General features: G+C 38.2%; 1 protein-coding gene across 1 annotated transcript; it reads left to right on the top strand.

Annotated features, from left to right (window-relative positions):
• Nucleotides 1-925: 925 nt before the first annotated feature.
• LOC124288873 (polycystin-1-like) lies at nt 926-26,463 on the top strand. Its single transcript, XM_046725445.1, has 14 exons — nt 926-973; nt 1,021-1,124; nt 5,791-5,859; nt 7,206-7,283; nt 8,143-8,211; nt 8,887-8,955; nt 9,683-9,754; nt 10,996-11,067; nt 11,260-11,331; nt 13,767-13,930; nt 19,309-19,929; nt 22,148-22,328; nt 24,409-24,602; nt 26,390-26,463. Exons 1-14 carry the CDS (start codon nt 926-928, stop codon nt 26,461-26,463), a joined length of 1,887 nt encoding a protein of 628 aa, XP_046581401.1.
• The last annotated feature ends 1,460 nt before the right edge of the window (nt 26,464-27,923 follow it).

The raw sequence follows: 27,923 nt of genomic DNA, 5'->3' as shown, positions 1-27,923 counted from the left end.
GCAGTTTATAACATATATTACAAGTTATATTGGTGTAGAACTCATGAATGATAACAGAAACTGTTCAAAAACCAGCTGTTGTAGATCTTCTACTAGTGTTTCCAGGCTGGCCTAAAAAACATAACAATCTCAGTGCCCTCTCACCTACATTCTTGGCCCTACATTATCCCATCTTTGATAACTGAAATCTAAAAACAAATCATTAAGAGTGGTAATTCCCCTGCATAAAGAAAGAATATCAACTTATGATAAGAAAGCTCTGCCTGGGAAAACAAATTGTATGTCACCTGACATAGCAGGATATGTATTACATCATGTCCCCCGTATATGGTTGTGCCTGTCTCTGGTACATGGGTATGTGTTGTCATGAATTAGAACAGTAGAACTGTGCCCATTCCTGATCTGACTGTGCTGAAACAATGTTTCCTTTCCTGCTACTATTGTGAACAATTAGAACAGTAGAACTATACCTGTTGATAATCTGACTGTGCTGAAACAATGTTGTGTTTCCTTTCCAGGTACTATTGTGAACAATTAGAACAGTAGAACTATACCTGTTGATAATCTGACTGTGCTGAAACAATGTTGTGTTTCCTTTCCAGGTACTATTGTGAACAATTAGAACAGTAGAACTATACCTGTTGATAATCTGACTGTGCTGAAACAATGTTGTGTTTCCTTTCCAGGTACTATTGTGAACAATTAGAACAGTAGAACTGTAGCCATTAATGATCTGACTGTGCTGAAACAATGTTATGTTTCCTTCCCAGGTGCTAGAGAGGGAGTTTGACACACCTGCCCCAGGAGAGCGAGTATGAGGGAACACCTGTGTCCGGCTGCGTACCTGTCTCACCTGGACCAGGACTGGGCACAGGCCACCAGTCGAGTATGGTGACACGCTCCACCGCGCTCATCTACGGCAGCCATGGCTTTAGCAGACTGCTGTGGCTACTGTTGGTGGTGGGGGAAGGGGGTGGCCTGCTGGTGGGGGGAGTCAAGGGGGAGTGTCCCTACCTCCAGTCTGAATATGGATGTAGCTGCTCATCGACGACAGTGCATTGTGAGAACAAGAGGATCGAAACACTCCCTCATGCCAAGTACTTCCCTAGTGGCGTAAAATACCTGTAAGTATTGGAAATTGTCACTTACCTGTAGTATATTTACAGTTTTACATACATGTAGCTAAATCCAACACATACGTGGTCTTTCAGCAATATCATGTACCTGTAAATACTCACCCTTGAAGATCCGGGTTAGAATTGATCTCCAGTAACATATGCTTGTCATAAGAGACGGCTAACGGGATCGGGTGGTCAGGCTCACTGACTTGGCTGACACATGTTACCATATTCTAATTACATAGATCGATGCTCGTGCTGTTGATCACTGGATTGTCTGGTCCAGACTCAATTATTTACAGACCGCCACCATATAACTGGAATATTGCTTGGTGAGGCATAAAACTAAACTCACTCACTCACTCACTCACTCACTGTATATAATCAACAATGTCTTGTATCTGTAAGCAATGAAGAATGTCGTACACCTGTCAGTTATCAACAGAATCATACACCTGTAAGTAATCAACAACATATATGTGTAAGTAATCAACAGTGTCATACACCTGTAAGTAATCATCAACATCATATATGTGCAAGTAATCAACAGTGTCATACACCTGTAAGTAATCATCAATATCATATATGTGTAAGTAATCAACAGTGTCATACACCTGTAAGTAATCAACAGTCGATATCATATATGTAATCAACAGTAAGTAATCAACAGTGTCAACAGTGTCATACACCTGTAAGTAATCATCAATATCATATATGTGTAAGTAATCAACAGTGTCATACACCTGTAAGTAATCAACAACATCATATATGTGTAAGTAATCAACAGTGTCATACACCTGTAAGTAATCAACAGTGTCATATATGTGTAAGTAATCAACAGTGTCATACACCTGTAAGTAATCATCAATATCATATATGTGTAAGGAATCAACAGTGTCATACACCTGTAAGTAATCAACAACATCATATATGTGTAATCAACAATATCATATATGTGTAAGTAATCAACAGTGTCTTACACCTGTAAGTAATCAACAACATCATATATGTGTAAGTAATCAACAGTGTCATACACCTGTAAGTAATCAACAGTATCATATGCCAGCAAGTGGTCAACAGTGTCAATCACCTCTAAATAATCAACACTGTCCACCCATGAAGACCCAGTTTAGAATTGATCTTCAGTAACCCATGCTTGTCGTAAAAAATGGGATCGGGTGATCAGGCTCACTGACTTGGTTGACACATGTTTTCGTATCCCAACTGCCAGTATCGATGCTTATGATGTTAATCACTGGATTGTCTGGTCCATACTTGATTACTTACAGATCTCCATATAGTGTGGCATTGATCAACAAACAAACAAACAAAACAATCTACAATGTTCTATACTGGCAAGTATTCGGCTGTGTCACTCACCTGTAAATAATCATCCATGTCACATGTCTGTAAGTAATCAACAACATCACAAACCTGTAGGTAATAAACAATGTCACATACCTGTTAGTAATCAGCAATGTCACATACCTGTAAGTATTCAACAATGTCACATACTTGTAAGTATTCAGCAATGTCACATACTTGTAAGTAATCAATGTCTCCTTCCTGTAAGTAACCAACAATGTCACATACCTGTAAGTATTCAACAATGTCACATATCTGTTAGTAATCAGCAATGTCACATACCTGTAAGTAACCAACAATGTCACATACCTGTTAGTAATCAGCAGTGTCACATACCTGTTAGTAACCAACAATGTCACATACCTGTTAGTAGCCAACAATGTCACATTACTGTAAGTATTCAACAGTGTCACATACCTGTTAGTAATCAGCAATGTCACATACCTGTAAGTAACCAACAATGTCACATACCTGTTAGTAATCAGCAATGTCACATACCTGTAAGTAACCAACAATGTCACATACCTGTTAGTAATCAACAATGTCACATACCTGTTAGTAATCAACAATGTCACATACCTGTAAGTATTCAACAAAGTCACAAACCTGTTTGTAATCAGCAATGTCACATACCTGTAAGTAACCAACAATGTCACATACCTGTAAGTATTCAACAATGTCACATCAATGTAATTAATTAGTAATGTCACATACCTGTAATTAATAAACAATGCCAAATACCTGTAATTAATATTATAAGTCACAAGCCTGTATTAAATTAATGTCATAACCCTGTAAGCAATCAACAGTGTCACATACCTGTAATTTATAAACAATGTCATATACCTGTTAGTAATCAACAATGTCACATACCTGTTAGTAATCAGCAATGTCACATACCTGTAAGTATTCAACAATGTCACATACTTGTAAGTATTCAGCAATGTCACATACTTGTAAGTAATCAATGTCTCCTTCCTGTAAGTAACCAACAATGTCACATACCTGTAAGTATTCAACAATGTCACATATCTGTTAGTAATCAGCAATGTCACATACCTGTAAGTAACCAACAATGTCACATACCTGTTAGTAATCAGCAGTGTCACATACCTGTAAGTAACCAACAATGTCACATACCTGTTAGTAGCCAACAATGTCACATTACTGTAAGTATTCAACAGTGTCACATACCTGTTAGTAATCAGCAATGTCACATACCTGTAAGTAACCAACAATGTCACATACCTGTTAGTAATCAGCAATGTCACATACCTGTAAGTAACCAACAATGTCACATACCTGTTAGTAATCAACAATGTCACATACCTGTTAGTAACCAACAATGTCACATACCTGTAAGTATTCAACAAAGTCACAAACCTGTTTGTAATCAGCAATGTCACATACCTGTAAGTAACCAACAATGTCACATACCTGTAAGTATTCAACAATGTCACATCAATGTAATTAATTAGTAATGTCACATACCTGTAATTAATAAACAATGCCAAATACCTGTAATTAATATTATAAGTCACAAGCCTGTATTAAATTAATGTCATAACCCTGTAAGCAATCAACAGTGTCACATACCTGTAATTTATAAACAATGTCATATACCTGTTAGTAATCAACAATGTCACATACCTGTAAGTATTCAACAATTTCACATACCTGTTAGTGATCAACGGTGTCACATACCTGTTAGTAATCAACAATGTCACATACCTGTTAGTAATCAACAATGTCACATACCTGTAAGTAACCAACAATGTCACATACCTGTAAGTATTCAACAATGTCACATACCTGTTAGTAATCAATGTCAGGTACCTGTAAGTAACCAACAATGTCACATACCTGTAAGTATTCAACAATGTCACATACCTGTTAGTAATCAACAATGTCACATACCTGTTAGTAATCAACAATGTCACATACCTGTTAGTAATCAACAATGTCACATACCTGTAAGTATTCAACAAAGTCACATACCTGTTTGTAATCTGCAATGTCACATACCTGTAAGCAACCAACAATGTCACATACCTGTAAGTATTCAACAATGTCACATAAATGTAATTAATTAGTAATGTCACATACCTGTAATTAATAAAGAATGTCAAATACCTGTAATTAATATTATAAGTCACAAGCCTGTATTAAATTAATGTCATAACCCTGTAAGCAATCAACAGTGTCACATACCTGTAATTTATAAACAATGTCATATACCTGTTAGTAATCAACAATGTCACATACCTGTAAGTATTCAACAATTTCACATACCTGTTAGTGATCAACGGTGTCACATACCTGTTAGTAATCAACAATGTCACATACCTGTTAGTAATCAACAATGTCACATACCTGTAAGTAACCAACAATGTCACATACCTGTAAGTATTCAACAATGTCACATACCTGTTAGTAATCAACAATGTCACATACCTGTTAGTAATCAACAATGTCACATATCTGTTAGTAATCAACAATGTCACATACCTGTAAGTATTCAACAATGTCACATAAATGTAATTAATTAGCAATGTCACATACCTGTAATTAATATAATAAGTCATGAGCCTGTAATGAATAAATTTCACAAACCTGTAAGCAATCAACAGTGTCACATACCTGTAATTTATCAACAATGTCACATACCTGTAGGTAATCAACGTTGTCACATACCTGTAAGCAATCAACATTGTCACATACCTGTAAGCAATCAACATTGTCATATACCTTTAAGCAATCATCCATGTCACACACCTCATATTTTGCTCATGTTTAAAATTGTCTTGGTTAGCCTCCACATTATCACAGTGGCTGTTGTGAGTAACCAGCCTAGGTGCTACCTGTATCGTCCTTGGGTTGTCATACCTGTGTGTGTTGATTCCACAAGTGTCAACAAACTACACATCTACAGTTCCAAAAGATGTCCAGTGATACAGCATATTTATTTTCTTATTAACATACCACTTCTAGTACCGGTCAAGTCCCTTTCAGAATTTGAACCCACAATCTTATAACATGTTACATTTGACCACTTTCTTCAAGGCACTGTGTATTCATATCTATTGATGTTTACTGCATAACCTTTCATCAACCAGGTGTGTAATTGCCAGTTCATTCACATGAATCAGCACAGCCATATAGTTTTTAACTGTATGCATCCCACAAAATGGCAGTTTTCCTGAAACTTGAGTCAAAGTGTATGGTGTGTGTCTATAGTCAAATGCTCGCTATAGAGATGTAAGTACAATATGTTCAGGTTGTTGTCAATTTCCAATTTTTGTTTCAGATACTTTACTGCAAACCGCTTGTCACAGCTAGACCTGACCCATGATAGGTTTTCTAACCTGAAAATAATGTAAGTTCATTTTCAATTATATTGAAATATTAGTCATTAAACATCAAGTACCTTTTAACAGATTCACAAAAAATTGTTTCTTTCCGTGTATATTTGTGTACCCACATTGTCTCATGTTTTTTAACAGTATATTCATTTAGATGTTGTAATAAAAGTAATAGATATGTCCCTCCAATCTCATTAAAATCTTGTCTCAGTGCTTGCTACCACTACTCAGAGATCTGAAGACACCCTACTACAGGTCATAATGACCACTGCCAACTTTGTCTGATCTATGAAATGACGAACTAGCTAGAAGTCGACATTAGCCAGTCACAACCAGCTTTCTTGAGCTTTAAGGCACTAGTTCCAAACTACCAACTTCCATTATAGACTCTGCTGTGAGAAATATTTTAACGAAGCTTATGATTCTAAATTAAGAAATTCAGGTATGTTGAATAGAGGAACAGAGCTGCAAGGCAGTGCTTTCTATGGTCAGTGGAAAATGTCTTATGTTTGAAATGTTTGTCCCATTGAAGCGAGATGGATGATGATTCTGAAGGAATCAGTCATAGCCCAATACTGCGTAATACCTTGTGTTAACCTTTTCCGAGTTGCATGATTAGGAAACATATTCCAACTATCCATTCCCGATCTGGTAAGCATCGCTGTGATTGGTTGGATGAAAGGTCATTCTGACCTCAGATGTGTGTTTAGTGGCAGCCAGCGTATGAGTTGAATTTGATTGGCAGGATATCTCAGTGATATACCCTTCTTTCGCTGAAGGGAAGGTGAGGTAGCACGGTAGTACATTGTTTAAGCTCATCAAATACCAGACCAAGTTTATTTGATTGTCTTCACAGATAACCAGTGAAGATACTCTGGCCCATAAGATTTTATGATTATTTCTTAAATTGTTAATCCATATTAGCATTAATTCTTGAATAGAATACATCTTTGCACTACTACTACCACAAGTTAATTTTGGTATGAGTAACGATCATCTTGGTGCTAAGGCCATTTGTAGAATGCCACGTTGGCGTTTCCTTAAGTTTATGATTAGCATGATTCCTTGTCAATGCAAACTGTTTTCAATTAGTAGCCCATTGTTCTTGGGTGTGTAATCTAAAATTATTTTTTTTATAATTTTATTGTTTGTTTTTGTGTAATCTAAAATGTTGCAAATGCCCTTCTTCTATTACAGCAAAATGTCCTGGAGAGTGTGTTTTCAATTTGAACAAAGCCTAAGTTACAGTAGTGAAGCATATAGCTTTAGTCCTAACATCAAGTTGAGAAGCTTGACAGAAGTAGCAACTGTCTAGCAAGAGATGGTATAATGTATTATTTATAATTGTTTTTCATTATAGTGATTTCTCCTCCAACAAATTAGAGAGTAACTCAGGAATAGCCAAGACCGTACATGCTCTACAACATCTAGAAGAACTGTGAGTGGCTCAATACAACTTCAACAGAAGATATTGGTTATTTATGCAACAATCATGCTAAGTCATATTTTCTTCCTAAAAGCACCCATGACTGAAAGTCAGGTGGGTCTATTTCATGGCTTGTATTTGCTGATGTCTGCCATCTGTCTGTCACTTATCAAGTAGCATAGACATCTATATCTGTCTCGTTCAAAATGTCTTGAAACTTGGTACAGATCCTGGGATTTTTTTGCGTTATTGTATATTTCTACCTTGATTTCCCTTTACAATATAATGAAATCGGGTATATTGACCTGTAATTGAGCTTTCCACTTTGACGATCGTGTTCAATTCTCTCTGTGTTTCACAGTACACATCTTCCCAGGAACCCCCCCTCCTGTCCTCCCACCCTCTTGTCCTGTACACCCCTCCCTATGACCCTCCCCCACTAGAAAAATGCAGTTTTCTCAGAATCCATATTTGACTCTACAAACATGGTAGACTGAAGGAACTCAACTGTGACATGTGTGTCTCCTTACTATGACAAACTTTGATTCATTAGATTTTAGTACTTTTATGCAGAAAATAGTTGAATTTCAACTCCCACCCCAAGCCTTAACCCTACCCTGACAGCAACATATGGGTTATCGTTGTCAACATTTATTACCATTGACTACATATCCTGGGGAGTTACACGATGGCACTATATATTTTTTCATAAATCTGGTGAATTTAGGGACAGATCATTTTACAAAAGAAGTATTATCTACTGCAGGTTGGTAAATATATTAAATCTCTGAATATGGCTCGTGTAACTTGACAATATTTGCCCCCATGAGTAGACTTTGTTATACCCCATATGTTCTGTTGAATCTTACAGGTATCTACAACACAACAACATAAAGAAAATTGATACTTCCTATCTCCATGGTACCAAAGTGAAAATTTTGTGAGTACATTTCGTTGTGGAATTCTATACTGTTCATGTTGCCTGGAGAACTAGATACCAAACATCTGAGGTGAAATATTTCAACTTTAAGGGAAATAATCTGCTAGGTGACACCAGTGTAAAAGGCTGTTCCATTTTGTGCAGTTCTTCTTTCAATTTGTGTCCTTCACTTAAATTACTCTGATGCTGTAGATTCGTTATAAGACTCACAATAGACTGGATATTATGAAACTCTAAGTTTCATTTAGGATGTAAGGTGACATTGATGGTGCAGTGCTCTGGAGTGCAATTCACTCTTGTGAACCTTTCAGGATCCATTTTTGATTCAGCTCCTATGTTTACCTTGACGATTAGCCATGGTCTGTGTTAATTTCATCAATGTATATTCCACCTCCAACATATACTACACCAGGCTTACCTCCCTTGTCAGCTGACTTGCTATTATAAAGCAGAGCATCTTTACACACTCACGCATAATACCTGCTTTGGTTAAAACAGCTCCTTTTCTATAGGAAAGTAAACTGTTTTCATAACATGGCATGGTTTATGATACCCCAAAGGGCCTTGACAGGCTGAGTGGTAACTGATTACAGTGTATGAAATACACAATGTATATCTGTGAGTGGTCTGGCTTTTTGTCCATTTTAGTCTCACTGGCAAATGTTCTTTTTTCAGGGACTTGTCGAACAATCCAATTGAAAGGTTCAGTTTTGATGATGACCACGACATTTCTGTAGAGGATTTGTAAGTTTTTAGTGCTACTAGTTAACACCTGGTTCATGTCAAGTTGGCCTTTCGAGCTTCAATTTCTGGCATAAGTGCACAATAGTCTGGCATCAGTGCAAATAGTCTGGTATCAGTGCTCAATAGCCTGACATCAGTGCACAATAGCCTGGCATCAGTGCTCAATAGCCTGGCATCAGTGCAAATAGCCTGGCATCAGTGCTCAATAGCCTGGCATCAGTGCACAATAGCCTGGCATCAGTGCACAATAGTCTGGCATCAGTGCACAATAGTCTGGCATCAGTGCACAATAGCCTGGCATCAGTGCACAATAGCCTGGCATCAGTGCACAATAGTCTGGCATCAGTGCACAATAGCCTGGCATCAGTGCACAATAGTCTGGCATCATGGCATCAGTGCACAATAGCCTGGCATCAGTGCACAATAGTCTGGCATCAGTGCACAATAGCCTGGCATCAGTGCACAATAGTCTGGCATCATGGCATCAGTGCACAATAGCCTGGCATCAGTGCACAATAGTCTGGCATCAGTGCACAATAGCCTGGCATCAGTGCTCAATAGTTTGCCATTAGCCCAGTAGTCATGTCTAACAGAAAACTACTGCAAATATTTTTATGAATTTTTCAAGTAGTGAGTTTGTAAGTTAACACCTTCTCATACATATATTGTTGAACATGGTCATTTTACAAACATGGATGTGAAGGGGCTATGTTTCTTGTTTTGACAGCCGGTTAGCCGATTCACACTTTGCTGACTTCCCTTTTGAAGCCCTCAAAGTATTCACGAAATTGAAAACATTGTAAGTACAGCATGTTAAAAACATTTAGTTTCAGTGAAGAGCTAAAAAAAAAAGATACTGGAAGATAAACCTATAGCTACTGTAATTTGAGTTCAGATCCATCATATGGTGTAATTAGTACCTCTCAATTTGGGGAGAGGGACCATACAGCAAGATTACAAGATGATATGTATCAGGATCAGTGGAAAAAATAGTTTCCACATGTTGCCAGCCAGTCGGGCTAGCTATACCTGAAAGTTACTAGCCCACAAAATAATTCACAAACCCGAAATCAGAATATAGAAACTAAGCAAAATATCACAGAGGGAAAATACCATCATTTATCAGGCTATAATCTTGCATGATTTAAAAGTGTATTATAACTTAACAAGTCGGAGACAGTATTGTATTTAAAAAATGAACCCATGATAATTCACGAGCCAGTCAGGCCAGTGACTGTGGAGATTTACTGGCCCGGCTGGATTTTTACTAGCCACGGGCTAGCAGGGCCAGTGGCTATTTTGCACACTGATCAGGATACATAGGTTTGATACAGTTTGTATCAGGATATACAACTTCACATCCAGGAATGTGGAAACTTCTTATTCCAAAGGAAAGATTGCTGTTTAAGCATTCAACGTTAAAGGTTACAGTCCGTTTGAGACAACATGATACCGATGAATTGCAATCTAACACAAAAACAAATAGAAATAAAAACAACAGACCAATGCATAATTTGTGGCACAAAAATAAAAAAGTTGTTTAAGAAACTGTCATCATTTATCTGTGCGTTTTCCCAGTTTGTTACAAGGGCGCATTGGCAACTAAAGGACGAAAAGCACAGAGACATGTGATTACTGCTGACTGACATTTTGTCTCAAACGGACTGTAATTACAACACACTTTGACTGAGAAAAACGCTGAAAGTTGGGGTGGTAGTCATTAAACCAGTACAAAAATTATATATTTTGTTAAATGTATGTCCTGATACGATACCAAAGAAAAGTGTATCCTGATGCACTGGATCACGGTTTAAAGGGTGGAAGAGTGTTTCAGTTCTTATTGTTTTTATGGGTAAAATATATGGATGTAAAAAATAAATTTAAAAAAATAAAATATAGCACCTCTACCGCAGTGTTTTTTAATTTTGTGAAACACCATGAGCAGACACCAAGTGCCTGGAAGTTTGGCACATATCAAATCTACTGTATTATTATTATTGTTATGTAAATAGATTTGTTGAAGTTACTTGTGTATTTCAGGGACATCTCTGGGAATGACTTATCACACATTGACAAAGGAACCCTTTTTCATAGCACGGACCTTAGGGAACTGTAAGCAATTCATCCTTGTTGCTAGCACAGATCTCTCTCATACATACATAAGTACACAGGCCACTCTATGAAGTATTGATAAGAGTTCTCCAGATTTGCCTGTCACTTTTTAGACAATATAATAGGAAACACAATGGAGATGGAGAACTAATATATTTGGTTTTTATTTATTTATCTTTGTTTGTCTTTCAGGCATTTGAACAACAACAACTTCACAACTATGTTAGAGAGTGAATTTAATGAACTTAAACACTTAGAAAAAATGTAAGTATTAATTTGTATTATGCTTGTCATTTTTAGCTCCCCCAGCCGTTGGCATCAGTGTCATGACATAAACTCTGTATATTCCAAAAATGGCAAGGTTGATTCCTTGCAAATCCGAATGGTAGGCTATAACTTTATACAGGAGGTTTAGTTTTGTTGAAAAGCTTCAAAACTGGAATTTGTGTATGGCTGCCAGGTGGCCATTTTTATTAAAACAGGAATATCGCCAAAATTCCCCCAGAAACCACTTTACCAATGATGCTGAAACTTCACACGCTTGTTCCTACAATAATTACACTCCAACACATAACCATGTTGTTGTATATTATAGTTTGACCTTTTGTTGTCCCCTGCCGCAACGCGGAACGGGGGACTATGTATTCAGCGGCATCCGTCCGTACGAACGTACGTCCCGATTCTTATTAACACGATATCTCATGAACTGTTGTACCCAATGTCTTCAAATTTGCAGACAGCCTACATGTGGAGATTACCCAGACACCAGTCGATTTCGGTGACCTTGACCTTATTTTCAAAAAGGTCACCACGACACTTTGACCACTTTTCAAACTCTTGTTAGTGCGATATCTCATGGACCGTTGTACCCAATGTCTTCAAATTTGGTGACAGCCTACTTTAGGGGATTACGCAGACACCAGTCGATTTGGGTGACCTTGACCTTATTTTCAAGGTCAACACAACACTTTGACCCCTTTTCAAACTGTTGTTAACGTGATATCTCATGCACTGTAGTACCCAGTGTCTTCAAATTTGGTGACAGCCTACTTTAGGGGATTACGCAGACACCAGTTTATTTGGGTGACCTTGACCTTATCTTCACTGTCACCACAACACTTTGAACACTTTTCAAACTCTTCCTAACGCGACATCTCATGGACTGTCATACCCAATGTCTTCAAATTTAGTGACAGCATACATTGGGGGGATTACGCAGACACCAGTTGATTTGGGTTACCTTGACCTTATCTTCAAGGTCACCACGACACTTTTCACAGTTTTAACTCTTGTTAACGCGATATCTCATGGACTGTTGTACCCAATGTCTTCAAATTTTGTGACAGTTTACATTGGGGTATTACGCAGACACCAGTTTATTTGGGTGACCTTGACCTTATCTTCATGGTCACCACAACACTTTGACCGCTTTTCAAACTTATTTAAACGTGATATCTCATAAAACATTGCACCCGATGTTTTCAAGTACTAGTATGTTGACAGCCTACATTGGGTGATAATACAGACACCAGTCATTTCAGGCATCTTGTATGTGACCCAAAAATAAAAAGTAGTAGATATATATATTCCATTCTTTAGCGGCGGGGGACATTGCCATATCAGTGGCAAACACTTGTTCTTCTTAAATTTTCTCAGAATATATTTCCTGTGAGTTAAGTAAATAACTACCACATATACAGACAGACAGCCAGATAGTCAGACAAACAGACCTTAACCATTCACGTACATGAGGGTTTGTTTGACTTGCTGTGTGCTTGTAATCCCTGGAAATGATAGTAATTCAAGCTGATAGATTCGTTCTTTAATTCACGTACATGATTCTTTAATTCATGTACATGAGGGTTTGTTTGACCTGCTGTAGCTTGTAACCCCCGGAACTGATAGAAATTCAAGCTGACAGATTCGTTCTTTAATTCACGTACATGAGGGTTTGTTTGACTTGCTGTAGCTTGTAACCCCCGGAACTGATAGAAATTCAAGCTGACAGATTCGTTCTTTAATTCACGTACATGAGGGTTTGTTTGACTTGCTGTAGCTTGTAACCCCTGGAACTGATAGTAATTCAAGCTGACAGATTCGTTCTTTAATTCACGTACATGAGGGTTTGTTTGACTTGCTGTAGCTTGTAACCCCTGGAACTGATAGAAATTCAAGCTGATAGATTCGTTCTTTAATTCACGTACATGATTCTTTAATTCATGTACATGAGGGTTTATTTGACTGCTGTAGCTTGTAACCCCTGGAACTGATAGAAATTCAAGCTGACAGATTCGTTCTTTAATTCACGTACGATTCTTTAATTCACGTACATGAGGGTTTGTTTGACTGCTGTAGCTTGTAACCCCTGGAACTGATAGTAATTCAAGCTGATAAATTCGTCTTTCATTCACGTACATGAGGGTTTGTTTGACCTGCTGTAGCTTGTAACCCCTGGAACTGATAGTAATTCAAGCTGATAAATTCGTCTTTAATTCACGTACATGAGGGTTTGTTTGACTTACTGTAGCTTGTAACCCCTGGAACTGATAGTAATTCAAGCTGATAAATTTGTCTTTAATTCACGTACATGAGGGTTTGTTTGGCTTGCTGTAGTTTGTAACCCCTGGAACTGATAGTAATTCAAGCTGATAAATTTGTCTTTAATTCACGTACATGAGGGTTTGTTTGACTTGCTGCAGATGGCTGGCTGACAACCCCTGGAACTGTGACTGCTCTCTACAATGGCTGCGTGATCGGATGAATGTTAAGAAAGGGCAGACTATCTTCCAGGACCGGGACCAAGTCCGCTGCACCAAACACCCAGATACAGCCCTTATGGATGTGTCCAGGTCCAAGTTTTCTTGTAAGTCTGACATATATGCCAATGTTGGCTTACGAAGGGGATCTTTTGTATCTATTTATATTTCACTGAAATATAGAAACAATAGCAGTTTGATGGTTATTTTGAAGTAGACGACTTTACTTGTTATATTCACAGATTCCTATTGACAGCAGGGTTGTATTTTCATTGTGGCTATGCTCTGTTGTGATGAAATAATTTGTTCTGGATGGGTAGTAATATTCATATAAAACAGACATTTATTAATTTATGGAATTTTAGGAGTATTTGAGAGTAGTCTATCTGGAACCAAAATGTTGAATACTTTTTCATAGAACTTTCTAAAATGGTGGATCAACTGAGACACCATCACTGTGTTGATAAACTACACTTATACTGCAGTATTTCATTGTTGCCTAATTTGTCAACAAGAATCTGTGAACATGATGATATACTGGCTTGTTTGTTTTGAGATTCAGTAATATCTACATGGTTACACGTTACAATACAATAACATGGGGTTGGTTATGAAGCAGGTGTGATCAGAGAAGGCAACTTATTCTCTGCAAGCCTCAAGGCTCAAACAAACCTTCAATACAGTCTAAATAACATTTTGAAGTATGTTATACTGTCAGAGAATCAGTTGCACTTCGATCCTGGGTATTTTTCTCAGCATAACGTGAAGGACAATGACTGTGAAAGGAAATCCATATTTACTGTCTTTTTAGGCTTGTTAAAATATATATATTTCCCGTGACCCAAAAGTTACCATATCACTAATATTTGTTTTTATATTTCAAGAGTTTTTAAGTAACATCCTTTTCAATTGAAATTTGGTTTTTGCTTCCGAAACCTTTTTGGTCAGACCATACCATTTGTAACACTGAGCCGTTGTTGGATTCTAAGCCATGTCTCTTGACATGACACACCACAGGACCAAAACAAGTCATCTGGTGATGTGATGTGACTGAATGAGTTAGACACACTTGTCCTTCATGGTATGTTTTAACATTTTGTACAGGAAAGTTTTATTAAGGTGTATGGTGTATTATGAGTTTAACATATATCTGTGTTATCAAATGGGCATTTGGGCACTAAAATATCTTCAGATCAATTTTGTAGTCTACCTTTTCCTTATCTGCAAGTGTTAAATGTTATAAGCCACTGTTGTTTTGCATATATGCATGTTTATTTATTCAAAGCCTCCATTTGTATACATTTGTTGAATATCTATGTATTGGGTCACTCAAATAATATTGTGGAAATTATAACTTTTGGTTAGAATATTTCTGGGTATTTAACCACACCAACCAAGACACACTTAAATGGACTTTTGAAGAAAAACATAATACCTAATTTTCATGCCTACAAAAGGTAAAAGTTGGTATTCTGCACATATCAATTTATGATACAAAGAATGAACCATGATTGTCTCAATACATAGAGTGACCACAAATGTAGACATGTTATGTTCACCTGTTGTTTTTCTTGTGTCATGTGTCCAGAGACCGAGTAAAAAACACTTGTTCAACTTGAAGAATTCTAAACAGTTGAAATTTGAAAACTAGAGGTCTTGCACACAAGACACAAGTTTATTGTCTGCTAAAGTAGAAAAATGCTTCATGTCTTCACTGACTTTGACCCTGTGTTGACCCATATATACATCATTTGTTTAGTAAAGTCCACCCCTTGTCCTGTCGTGTTAATTTGTCCTTGACCTTTGTTTGGCTTTCTTTCTGCTACTCAAGATCCCTGACTTCAAGTGAAATGTAGTTCTACAAGTTGAGGAGCACCTAAACTGTGCAGGAACTGCTTACAAATCTCAAATTGAGAACCTGTATATTCTCATTTCACCATTGATTTTGAATACTCGTTATGTGACGTCCATCTTGTTTTTTGTTAAGCCAAATTCCACCTTTCCCTTCCAGGTATTTTTGTTATGGATATTGTACGTGTTTATATGGACATCAGGTGTAAGATGAATGTACAGTTCAACCTTAGTTCCAAGTTAGTACATGGACCCTGTTTGTATTATGGGGTCCATGAGTAGCATACTATAGTATGGGAACTCCCACCCTCCAGTTCCCTGCCACAGAATCTCTGTATAAGCCTATCAGTGTCTCCCCAACAAACTCTTTAAAGCCTTCCCAGCTCAGCCCATTTGTCATTTAGCCAGTTGTCAGGGAGACGGTATCATTCTTCTGCTGAGACTAAGCAAGGGGACATAACAAGGACTATATGCTCTGTTTGCTCAACGTCTGAAGTAATGATAACAATCTGTTATAGCCACAATTAGGCCATTGGTTACATGTGATAGACCTTCCACTCTGTTGATCTAGGCGACCATAATAAATAGATGTAGGTCTAACTGACACGGTTGAGTCTGGCATTATAACTCTCTGGAATGGGAAAATGGGATCACATCAGTTACTTAGAAAAGGGGCAGAAAACATGGCTATCCGGCCCATGAAAGAAGGGTGCATGATGTTGAGTTATCTATTGGTATGTATTGTTTTAACACTGTTAATGGTCTAGCTGGGGTATTCATATCTCTCGCAGCTCCCTAATGTTATTTTGTATTGGACTTGTCACTCCACCGAGCTACAACTATTCTACAGTGTTTTCCTAACAGCTATGTGTCAGATGTCAGTGTCTACATTCCTCAACAGATTTTTTTCTATTTTCTTTATGATAATAAGTGTTATATGATTTGGTGGACATTGACTTTCCCAGATCAGTCAATACTTTAAGACAGTTTTGTAGATATCTTAAACTTGTAAAAGATAAACAGTACTGTGCACCAACCATGAAAACATCTCACGTGGTCATTTGCACTTAGTATGAGTGTAAGTAGAGGAATAAAACAGTATAAGGAGGTCAACACAAGCCCCTAGCTTCACTCTGTGCTGAAACCCCTAACAGAAGAAGCCAAACGTTTCATTGTTAAAACTTTCATACATTGCACTGGTCCTTGTTAGTCCTTGAACTTGTCTTATGTGCTTGCTATGTGGGATAGGTGGTGCCGGCTGGCATACAACTAATCTCAATGCTAACTCTGTAGCGTCAGGCTGCCATAAGCTTGTCAAACGAGAAGCTCCAGACGATCCTGAGTATGACCCTAAACACACGGCTACAGACAAAACTGACATCAGTGGTGAGTCTAGCAGTACATGGGTGTAGTGAAACAGTTAATTGTATGGAAATTAGTATTTACAGTTTCATTTTTCATTCTCATATACCAATTCATTTATTAAATGTATAAGATAATAAATTTGAAATAAACAAATATTTTATTATTGAAAAGTAATTGTGTTAAAGATAATTTGTTGTATAGAAATGCCAGTGTACCCTCACCATAGACTTAGTATGTAATATGCCAAGTGGTAATCTTAGTTGTTATTCTGTTAAGTGCCTTGATAAAGTTAGTTGTTATTATCTGCCCATAGCTCTTCCTTTACTTGCATCTGTTCCATCTTTAACCCCTGATGTGCCCCTTGTTATGACATCACCCATGTATCTGCATATGCCTACATATGCCACATGCATGTGCATGCCTGTATGTATAATGCCTTTGTTTGTAGGCATGTCATTGTAGTTATCTAACATTTATTTTAATGTATAGTAGCGGAGAGTCACTATTTCATCACATGTTTTCACAGCAATCATCACAACACTTCCAAATTTGGGTTGGTTGTTTATTGCCATAAATACATTTGTTGATGTTCCTTAATTAGTTGTTTTGAGGGGCAGTGGGGTAGCCTAGTGGTTGAAGCGTTCGAAGGCGAAGGCCCGGGTTCGATTCCCCACATGGGTACAATGTGTGAAGCCCATTTCTGGTGTCACCCTGCCGTGATATTGCTGTAATCTTGCTAAATGCAGCGTATAACTCACTCACTTGTTTTGAATTTTAATTGAATGAAAAGAATAAGTTTCCGTTGTATTTGCCAGAAACTGTTGATTGTGAGTTTGAATCCTGTGGTCATGGGTTTCTCAAAGCTGAAACTGACATGACTTCAGACTTCCCTCCCACCTCACGCTGACACTGTGTGATATAACTAGAATACTGTGTAAAGGGACATTATACCCAACACACTCACTCACTCACCCACTCCATTAATGTTTCAATTATTTCACTCTGTTTGATTTCTGTGAGGCTGTGATACTTTCATGACATCAGTAAACTCATCTGAGTCTGTAGGAGTGACACATCTGTCGGTATCATCACTCAAAAGGTCTTTGTGCGTCAGATAGGTCCTTTTTCAGCTGACTAGACGTTTTGGTTGGAACCATGTCATTTTGTCATTGTCATGGAAACTTGAGAATTTATAACAAGAAAGGTAACTTGAATGGTATCTTGTATACCTTGTCTTGAGGGGAGAGTCAGTAGAGTACTGTTCAAGAATCTGCTGGTCATCCCTACATATTCAAGTTCCTTAGATCCTCTGTAGGCTTTCAAAACATATTTATTTGGGTGATGTTTTGTACAGGATCTGCTGACCCTGGTAAACCAAAACATCAAAAATAGACATATAATCTGACATGTTTTGTAAAACCAACCAAACCAACCCAGAATGGTAATAGGCCCATTGGTCCTTTGACCCACTGATCCACTCTTGGACTTACACCAAATGACAAGATAAGAAGTTCCTCTCCATTACACCAATATTCAATCAGATGGTCATTGTGAATCAGTGCCATGTATCGTCTTGTGGTGTAGGCTTCTAATAAATATATACACTTCATATAATACCAATATCAAGCGTGCCATTATCATACTGTCATCAGACTTAAACCATTCCTCATTTTAAACATCATCAGATTGTTTTTTATTGTTTTTTAGAAATCCTATCATGTTATAGATAGAGACACTGCCAGTGTGTGTGTTTATCAGTATTGAGCATTTAGATCATATGCACCTTAAGTGTGTTGGGTGTACCAGAATTCTCTTTGACCATATGTGTTATCATATCAACAGTCCATATTTTGTATGGTGTTTAAGATACATATGTGCTGCTTCTGTTACTGACAAGTAGACATTCTTCAATATCTTCTGAATCCATCTGTGGGTTGACTTTGTCAGTTAATTTGAATACTGGTAAATTGATTCAGCTTCATGGTAGATGAAATTTGTGGTAAATTAATTTATATCAAATCTATAAATGCATTTTTAAACATGTGATTTTGGTATTAAGTATTGGGTTGGTTAAATCAGTCTCTACAAACAGTTTTATTAGCTGTTGTTAAAGTTCATGAACTTAGGTGTGCAGTACGGTAACAGCGGCAGGGCTAGACTCAGGCAGTACTGAATTCACCAGTATATTGTTTATCCATGTTCTAGTTGTTCTATGTGTGATGCCTGTGCTGTAGAGAACTGACTTATGTGTTTACTCTGTGCTACACAGGCAGCCTCGCGTCTGCCACATGTGTCCAGGAGGCCTCCCAGTCCAGGTTCGTCGTCTACAACACGCAGCGGAAGGCCAGCAACTTGACAGAGTGCCACCAGTTCTGTTTCAACAAAAACTACACCTACTTTGTAATGACGATGCATAATGACTGTTTCTGTGGTGACGTCAATGTCAACTGCACCTGTGCTTGTGAAGAATCCTATACAATCATCGCAGGGGCCAAGGGTATAATGTCGGGAATCAAGGTCAACTATACATCTCCCGTCGTCATAGGAACTCCCGTCACCCTGGCTCTTCAATGGGACGTCACGTATGACACCATGGAGGTGGACTTCGGAGATGGCAGCCATATTGTGACAACGTCCTTGACATCAGTGTCACATACATTTCTGTATCCGGGCAACTTCCAACTGAAGATAAAACTGTGCTGCTCTGAGTGTGGGAGCTGTGGTGAGGTGGATACTTCTATGAAGGTCTCCAGTCTGGATGATGATGGGAAATTGTGGTGTGAGGATTGTGTGAAACTGTCGGAGCCGGCATCTGTGAATTCCAGGTTTACCTATGGCTACAACTCTGAGATCGTCTGGAGCAGAACTGCACAGGAGGGCTCTGATACAGGTAATATATAACATTTAGAGGGCTCTGATACAGGTAATATATAACATTTAGAGGGCTCTGATACAGGTAATATATAACATTTAGAGGGCTCTGATACAGGTAATATATCACATTTAGAGGGCTCTGATACAGGTAATATATAACATTTAGAGGGCTCTGATACAGGTAATATATAACATTTAGAGGGCTCTGATACAGGTAATATAACATTTAGAGGGCTCTGATACAGGTAATATATAACATTTAGAGGGCTCTGATACAGGTAATATATAACATTTAGAGGGCTCTGATACAGGTAATATATAACATTTAGAGGGCTCTGATACAGGTAATATATCACATTTAGAGGGCTCTGATACAGGTAATATATAACATTTGAGGGCTCTGATACAGGTAATATATAACATTTAGAGGGCTCTGATACAGGTAATATAACATTTAGAGGGCTCTGATACAGGTAATATATAACATTTAGAGGGCTCTGATACAGGTAATATATAACATTTAGAGGGCTCTGATACAGGTAATATACAACATTTAGAGGGCTCTGATACAGGTAATATATAACATTTAGAGGGCTCTGATACAGGTAATGTATAACATTTAGAGGGCTCTGATACAGGTAATGTATAACATTTAGAGGGCTCTGATACAGGTAATATATAACATTTAGCCTTTCAGCAAATATGCTCTGTATCACTGAGTTTTCTTCGATCGCAATGTTTTATTGCCAGCATGTATTGTCTTGTATTGAAGCCCAGTTTATCCTTTAAGGTGAAATTGTCCAGAGTTATGAATCATCAGTAAGGAGTAACATTCTGCAGAGGTCATATATGTATAGTTACTAGTGTGGGGTGCATAGAACAACATTAGCTGAAAATTTGCGAGCTGGAATTCAATGGTATAAGCAGTAAATGAAACACCTAGAACTATATTAAATACCTTTATATGCACAACTCAACAAATGAGGGGAAAAGAAAGCAAATTTACAATTTCTCCTTTTAGCGAAATGTCTATAAAGGACAAACTGAAAAGAACTCTAACAATGATATTGTTTATGCGAACAGTAAATTTATGTCATAACAAACTGTTTCTAATAGCCATTTTAAGTTTGTTTCGGAGTTTTAGATGTGGCCAGTTTTACTTCTTTGATTGGCATTCTAGAAGTTGGGTAGATGAAGAATGAGGACTATTTTTATGGATATACAACTTCTTTATTCAATATAGGCGACATTCCGACATAGATTCTAATGTCGTTGTCAAGCCAGTGGTGTAGGTGGAACTGATGCATTCATTGATGAGTTCATTGATGCTGTCAGGGGAAAGGTGGGTGTCAAGGGTGGAGTGGATTTCTTTGACTCTGGATTTGATGACAGCGAGGGCTTCTTCACAGGGGACATTGGTGAAAAGATCAACCATGTCATAGCTTATCAGCTTGCTTGACAACGACATTAGAATCTATGTTGAAACGTCGCCTATATAGAATAAAGAAGTTGTATATCTATAAAAATAGTCCTCATTCTTCAGTTTTACTTTATAGAAAATAAACATAAAGACATGTTCATATGAGCTGTGTTAGTTGTATAATTGGTCTCCATCACTCTATAACTTGTCAAAAGTGGATTGGCTGGACAGGCTCGATGACTTTGTTGACTGTATGTCATCGTTTGACTTAAACATCCCAAACCAGGGTCCCACAGGAAGCCCAATGACTAATTTCAAGGATCAAGGAAATTTCAGGGTGCTGTAATGGTATAGAGTACTAAACCCCATGAATTAGTAATTATTTTTGCTAGAGGAACCATATATTTCTTGTCAAGAATTTGGTGCAATTAATTTGGTTGTGCTTCCGTCGGGATGAAATATATAGCCATTTTTGTGTGTCCAGTCTGTATGTTTATACGAACTGGATACATGCTTCTTCACATAAACCCTGATAATACCCTAATGAAATCAGACATTCCTTGTAATGTCTACCACACTAGTTTGTCTGGCACGGATGTAATTGTTTCTGATATAGCTGCTACATGGCGTGAAACAGTATTGTGTTACGCAACATACAATAAAAATATACATACTTTGTGTAGCACAAGAATTGTCTGTTTGAAGCAACAAACCTGGAGATTTCAGTCCTGGTTCTCTGGGATAATGACCATACAAACATGTAGATGTAGTCAGGGTGGAAATATGTTGTATCACGTGAACGTTTTCTTGTCAGTTTCAACACCTTGCCTGCTGGGGGACAAATACAGTGGCAATCACCATTGCTACATCCTCTACACTGACTTGAAGGACTGGGAGTCGGCCAAGACTAACTGCAGTGTCACCCACGGGGGATCACTGGCCACCATCGAGGACGATCAACTATTACTGTTTCTTGGAGAGATCATGAAAAACCAGTAAGTAAACTTCCATGGGCTTCATCACAAACTGAATTGATATTTAGTGTTGAAGTGACATTATTACTGTACAGCAATCAACTTAGAGTACAACAATCAATATACTGTACAACAATCAACTTAGAGTACAACAATCAATATACTGTACAACAATCAACTTAGTGTACAGCACTCAATATACTGTACAGCAATCAACTTAGAGTACAACAATCAATATACTGTACAACAATCAACTTAGTGTACAGCAATCAATATACTGTACAACAATCAACTTAGTGTACAGCAATCAATATATTGTACAACAATCAACTTAGAGTACAGCAATCAATATACTGTACAACAATCAACTTAGTGTACAGCAATCAACTTAGAGTACAACAATCAATATACTGTACAACAATCAACTTAGTGTACAGCAATCAATATACTGTACAACAATCAACTTAGTGTACAGCAGTCAATATATTGTACAACAATCAACTTAGAGTACAGCAATCAATATACTGTACAACAATCAACTTAGTGTACAGCAATCAATATACTGTACAGCAATCAACTTAGTGTACAGCAATCACTATTCTGTACAACAATCAACTTAGTGTACAGCCATCACTATTTTGTACAACAATCAACTTAGAGTACAGCAATCAATATACTGTACAACAATCAACTTAGTGTACAGCCATCACTATTTTGTACAACAATCAACTTAGAGTACAGCAATCAATATACTGTACAACAATCAACTTAGTGTACAGCAATCAATATACTGTACAACAATCAACTTAGTGTACAGCAATCAATATATTGTACAACAATCAACTTAGAGTACAGCAATCAATATACTGTACAACAATCACCTTAGTGTAGAGCAATCAATATACTGTACAGCAATCAACTTAGAGTGCAACAATCAATATACTGTACAGCAATCAACTTAGAGTACAGCAATCAATATACTGTACAACAATCAACTTAGAGTGGAACAATCAATATACTGTACAACAATCAACTTAGTGTACAGCAATCAATATACTGTACAACAATCAACTTAGTGTACAGCCATCACTATTCTGTACAACAATCAACTTAGTGTACAGCCATCACTATTTTGTACAACAATCAACTTAGTGTACAGCAATCAATATACTGTACAACAATCAACTTAGAGTACAGCAATCACTATTCTGTACAACAATCAACTTAGTGTACAGCCATCACTATTTTGTACAACAATCAACTTAGAGTACAGCAATCAATATACTGTACAACAATCAACTTAGAGTGCAACAATCAATATACTGTACAACAATCAACTTAGTGTACAGCAATCAATATACTGTACAACAATCAACTTAGAGTACAGCAATCACTATTCTGTACAACAATCAACTTAGTGTACAGCCATCACTATTTTGTACAACAATCAACTTAGTGTACAGCAATCAATATACTGTACAACAATCAACTTAGAGTACAGCAATCACTATTCTGTACAACAATCAACTTAGTGTACAGCCATCACTATTTTGTACAACAATCAACTTAGTGTACAGCAATCAATATACTGTACAACAATCAACTTAGAGTACAGCAATCACTATTCTGTACAACAATCAACTTAGTGTACAGCCATCACTATTTTGTACAACAATCAACTTAGAGTACAGCAATCAATATATTGTACAACAATCAACTTAGTGTACAGCAATCAATATTCTGTACAACAATCAACTTAGAGTACAGCAATCAATATACTGTACAACAATCAACTTAGTGTACAGCAATCAATATACTGTACAACAATCAACTTAGAGTACAGCAATCACTATTCTGTACAACAATCAACTTAGTGTACAGCCATCACTATTTTGTACAACAATCAACTTAGAGTACAGCAATCAATATACTGTACAACAATCAACTTAGTGTACAGCAATCAATATACTGTACAACAATCAACTTAGTGTACAGCAATCAATACATTGAATTCATATGCTTGAACTTACACTTACAACAGTACTGGCACTAGGATCTCTTTGTAAAAGGGGGACATATTTGATATGGATGTCTGTTTTAGGTCTGTCAGCGAGGCTTGGATCGGACTGAACAAATCGGCATCACTGGACAACTATGTCTGGACAACCGGTAACCTGTTCCGTGGCTCTACAGATGGTCTGAGGATGGAGTGTGGCTACCTTTCAGATGATGACATCATTGACACTTATGGCTGTTTAGATAAACACAGCTTCATATGTGAATACACCCCAAACGGTGAGCAGAGTTAACTCTTGTCTAATTACAATCCCACCTGCCATTAACTGATCACCAATAGTCCACACACATGATATCGCCATAGTGGATCTGCAGTGCGGCCTATAATGCTGTAATTGTGTTTGAATTAGCTGATCATTATATAGTGCTCATGAATTACTTGACACCATGTTTAATATTGTTCATGTTTGTGTACACTAGCTTTTTATGCCCCGCCGCGTGTTTAGCACGAAGCGGGGGATATAGTATTAGGCTCTGTCCGTCCGTCAGTATGCACAAATTGGAATATGTTAAGAACCGTTGACTAGATTCTTGTCATATTTGGTACCTAGGTTCATCACAGTATGAGACATGTCCCAGTCAGGTTTGCTGATCTTGACCTTCATTGAGCTTTAACGTTTTACCCTTGTCAGTGAGATATCTCAAGGGGCGGTTGGGTAGCCTAGTGGTTAAAGCGTTCGCTCGTCACGCCGAAGCCCCGGGTTCGATTCCCCACATGGGTACAATGTGTGAAGCCCATCTCTGGTGTCCCCTGCCGTGATATTGCTGGAATATTGCTAAAAGCGGCGTAAAACTAAACTCATTATCTCAAGAACCGTTCACTGGATTTTTCATACACCAATCTTCATGTAGGGAGGTGCAGAGCCCAGTCGATTTTGGTGACCATCACGTAATTTTCAAGGTCACAGTGGCACTTTGAAGATTTCAGCATGTTAACCTGCATGTTAAGCTTGTCAGTGAGATACCTCAAGAACCATTCACTGGATTTTCTTCATATTTGACACTAAGCTTTATCTAGGGAAGGCACAGGGCCCAGTCGATTTTGGTGACTTTCACATACTTTTCAAGGTCACAGCAACACCTTTAAGATTTCAGCATGTTAACCTGCATGTTAAGATTATGAGCAAGCTATCTCAAGAAGTCGGTTCACTGGATTTTCTTCATAGACTTTCAAGAATTCTCTTGAATGTTTTTTGATAAGTAATTTCTTTATTACTACTTTTGCATATTTCATACACCATGACATTCATGTCAAGATCAAAGTGAGTCTTGAAAATATTTGTGTGTTTGAACAGCTACAGAGCATGTTATCAAGAGAGGTTGACTGGTCATGTTTTTGTCGACATTTAACTTCATCTTAAACCTCCGACCTTCACTTTCATTACTTTTAAATTTGATTTGATAATTTGCGACGGGGGATTATGTCACCTTAGTGACAATGCTTGTTGTATTTTAATTCATGGCAAGGTTTTCTGTGGCATTTTTATTAGCTGACCAAGTACAAGGTCTTGGTTTCTTTTATGTTTGCTTGAAATGGAAAGAAATTAGGCCTGCTTAAAAACTGTAACTTGTTTTCTGAATGCCTGATAAAAGAATTGACAAGGCTTCTGTTTCACTATTGCACTGAATGATGTCACTCAACTCAGCAATACCACATATTAGTGGTATACAGCTTCTAATCAGTCATGTTGAGCATGGTAATTGACTATTACAATTCAATTACGAAAACAGCACACCTGGCAAGAATTAAAACACAAATGAGAGTTATCTCCCGTAGACTCGTGAGTACAGTGTTGATTTTGATTGACCTGGGATCAATTCTCCATTGGTAACAATGTCTGTAGCCTATTTCTGGTTTCTCCCTCACTCACTCAATCAATAACTCCTTCACTGGTTTTCCTAAATTACTTCCACTATATTTCTGACAGTTCCACTTCCCCCATCCTCCCATCAGCCATATTTAGCGTTGTCTTTTCTTCACTGCATGTAGATTTCCTGTGTTCCAGATGTGGTGGTGAGGAGGTACACATTGCTGGTAGTCTGGAGATGGAGGATGTGGGTCAGCCAACAACAGAGCTAGCCTCGTCTAGCGATGCTGCCGTCTTATCATACAGCCTCATGTACATGCCAGGTCTGTCATTGTGTCAATAGATGTCTTCATTTGTTGTAAAGTCGTCAGTCCTAAGAATGATCCTTGGTCTATTGGAACAATGCTTCATGTGTTTTGCTGAAACTTCGGGACCTGCATCACACAGGTTGTCCTTTGAATCAGTCTGACAGCACTATCATAATGAATGAACTGCCGTCTTAAGATCATCACCCACTGGAATGGTTTGTGTAGTGTATTTCAATATTATTTCAGGTCACTGGTTTACTGTGAGTGGCAAGGTTCTCTGGTTCACCTTCAGGGCTGAATCACTGCCAGCTGACACCCTCATCAAGTTGGTCATCTACACGCTAACTGCACAACAGACATTGAAAACAAGCCAGGTGAGTTATATACCTGTGCCTTAACGGCAGTGTTGTGTCACCAGGTTGAGGTCCATTGGCGTGTTGTACCTCCCGGGTGGGTCTGATTGGGGTGTTGTGTCACCATGTTGAGGTCCATTGATGTATTGTACCTCCCGGTGGGTCTGATTGGGGTGTTGTGTCACCATGTTGAGGAGTCCATTGGCGTGTTGTACCTCCGGGTGGGTCTGATTGGGGTGTTGTGTCACCATGTTGAGGTCCATTAACGTGTTGTACCTCCGGGTGGGTCTGATTGGGGTGTTGTGTCACCATGTTGAGGTCCATTGATGTATTATAAATCCCGGGTGGGTCTGATTGGGGTGTTGTGTCACCATGTTGAGGTCCATTGATGTATTGTACCTCCCGGGTGGGTCTGATTGGGGTGTTGTGTCACCAGGTTGAGGTCCATTAGCGTATTGTACCTCCGGGTGGGTCTGATTGGGGTGTTGTGTCACCATGTTGAGGTCCATTGATGTATTGTACCTCGGGTGGGTCTGATTGGGGTGTTGTGTCACCAGGTTGAGGTCCATTGATGTATTGTACCTCGGGTGGGTCTGATTGAAGGTGTTGTGTCACCATGTTGAGGTCCATTGATGTATTGTAAATCCGGGTGGGTCTGATTGGGGTGTTGTGTCACCATGTTGAGGAGTCCATTGGCGTATTGTACCTCGGATGGGTCTGAATGGGGTGTTGTGTCACCATGTTGAGGTCCATTGATGTATTATTACCTCCCGGGTGGGTCTGATTGGGGTGTTGTGTCACCAGGTTGAGGTCCATTGGCGTGTTGTACCTCTTCCGGGTGGGTCTAATTGGGGTGTTGTGTCACCATGTTGAGGTCCATTGATGTATTGTACCTCGGGTGGAGTCTGATTGGGGGTGTTGTGTCACCATGTTGAGGTCCATTAGCGTATTGTACCTCGGGTGGGTCTGATTGGGGTGTTGTGTCACCATGTTGGGAGTCCATTGATGTATTTTACCTCCGGGTGGAGTCTGATTGGGGTGTTGTGTCACCAGGTTGAGATCCATTGACTT

Source organism: Haliotis rubra, unplaced genomic scaffold, assembly GCF_003918875.1.
Source record: "Haliotis rubra isolate DU_JTF1 unplaced genomic scaffold, ASM391887v1 Scf428, whole genome shotgun sequence".
Lineage (NCBI taxonomy): Eukaryota > Metazoa > Mollusca > Gastropoda > Lepetellida > Haliotidae > Haliotis > Haliotis rubra.
This window is presented reverse-complemented; position numbering and strand designations above follow the sequence as displayed.

Excerpts from the sequence above, each read along its gene's own strand:
- LOC124288873 (XM_046725445.1), top strand. The coding sequence starts at position 926 with ATGGCTTTAGCAGACTGCTGTGGCTACTGTTGGTGGTGGGGGAAGGGG. Across the intron at positions 5,860-7,205 it reads TTTTCTAACCTGAAAATAAT|TGATTTCTCCTCCAACAAAT; the intron begins GTAAGTTCATTT and ends TTTTCATTATAG. Across the intron at positions 11,068-11,259 it reads AGCACGGACCTTAGGGAACT|GCATTTGAACAACAACAACT; the intron begins GTAAGCAATTCA and ends TTTGTCTTTCAG.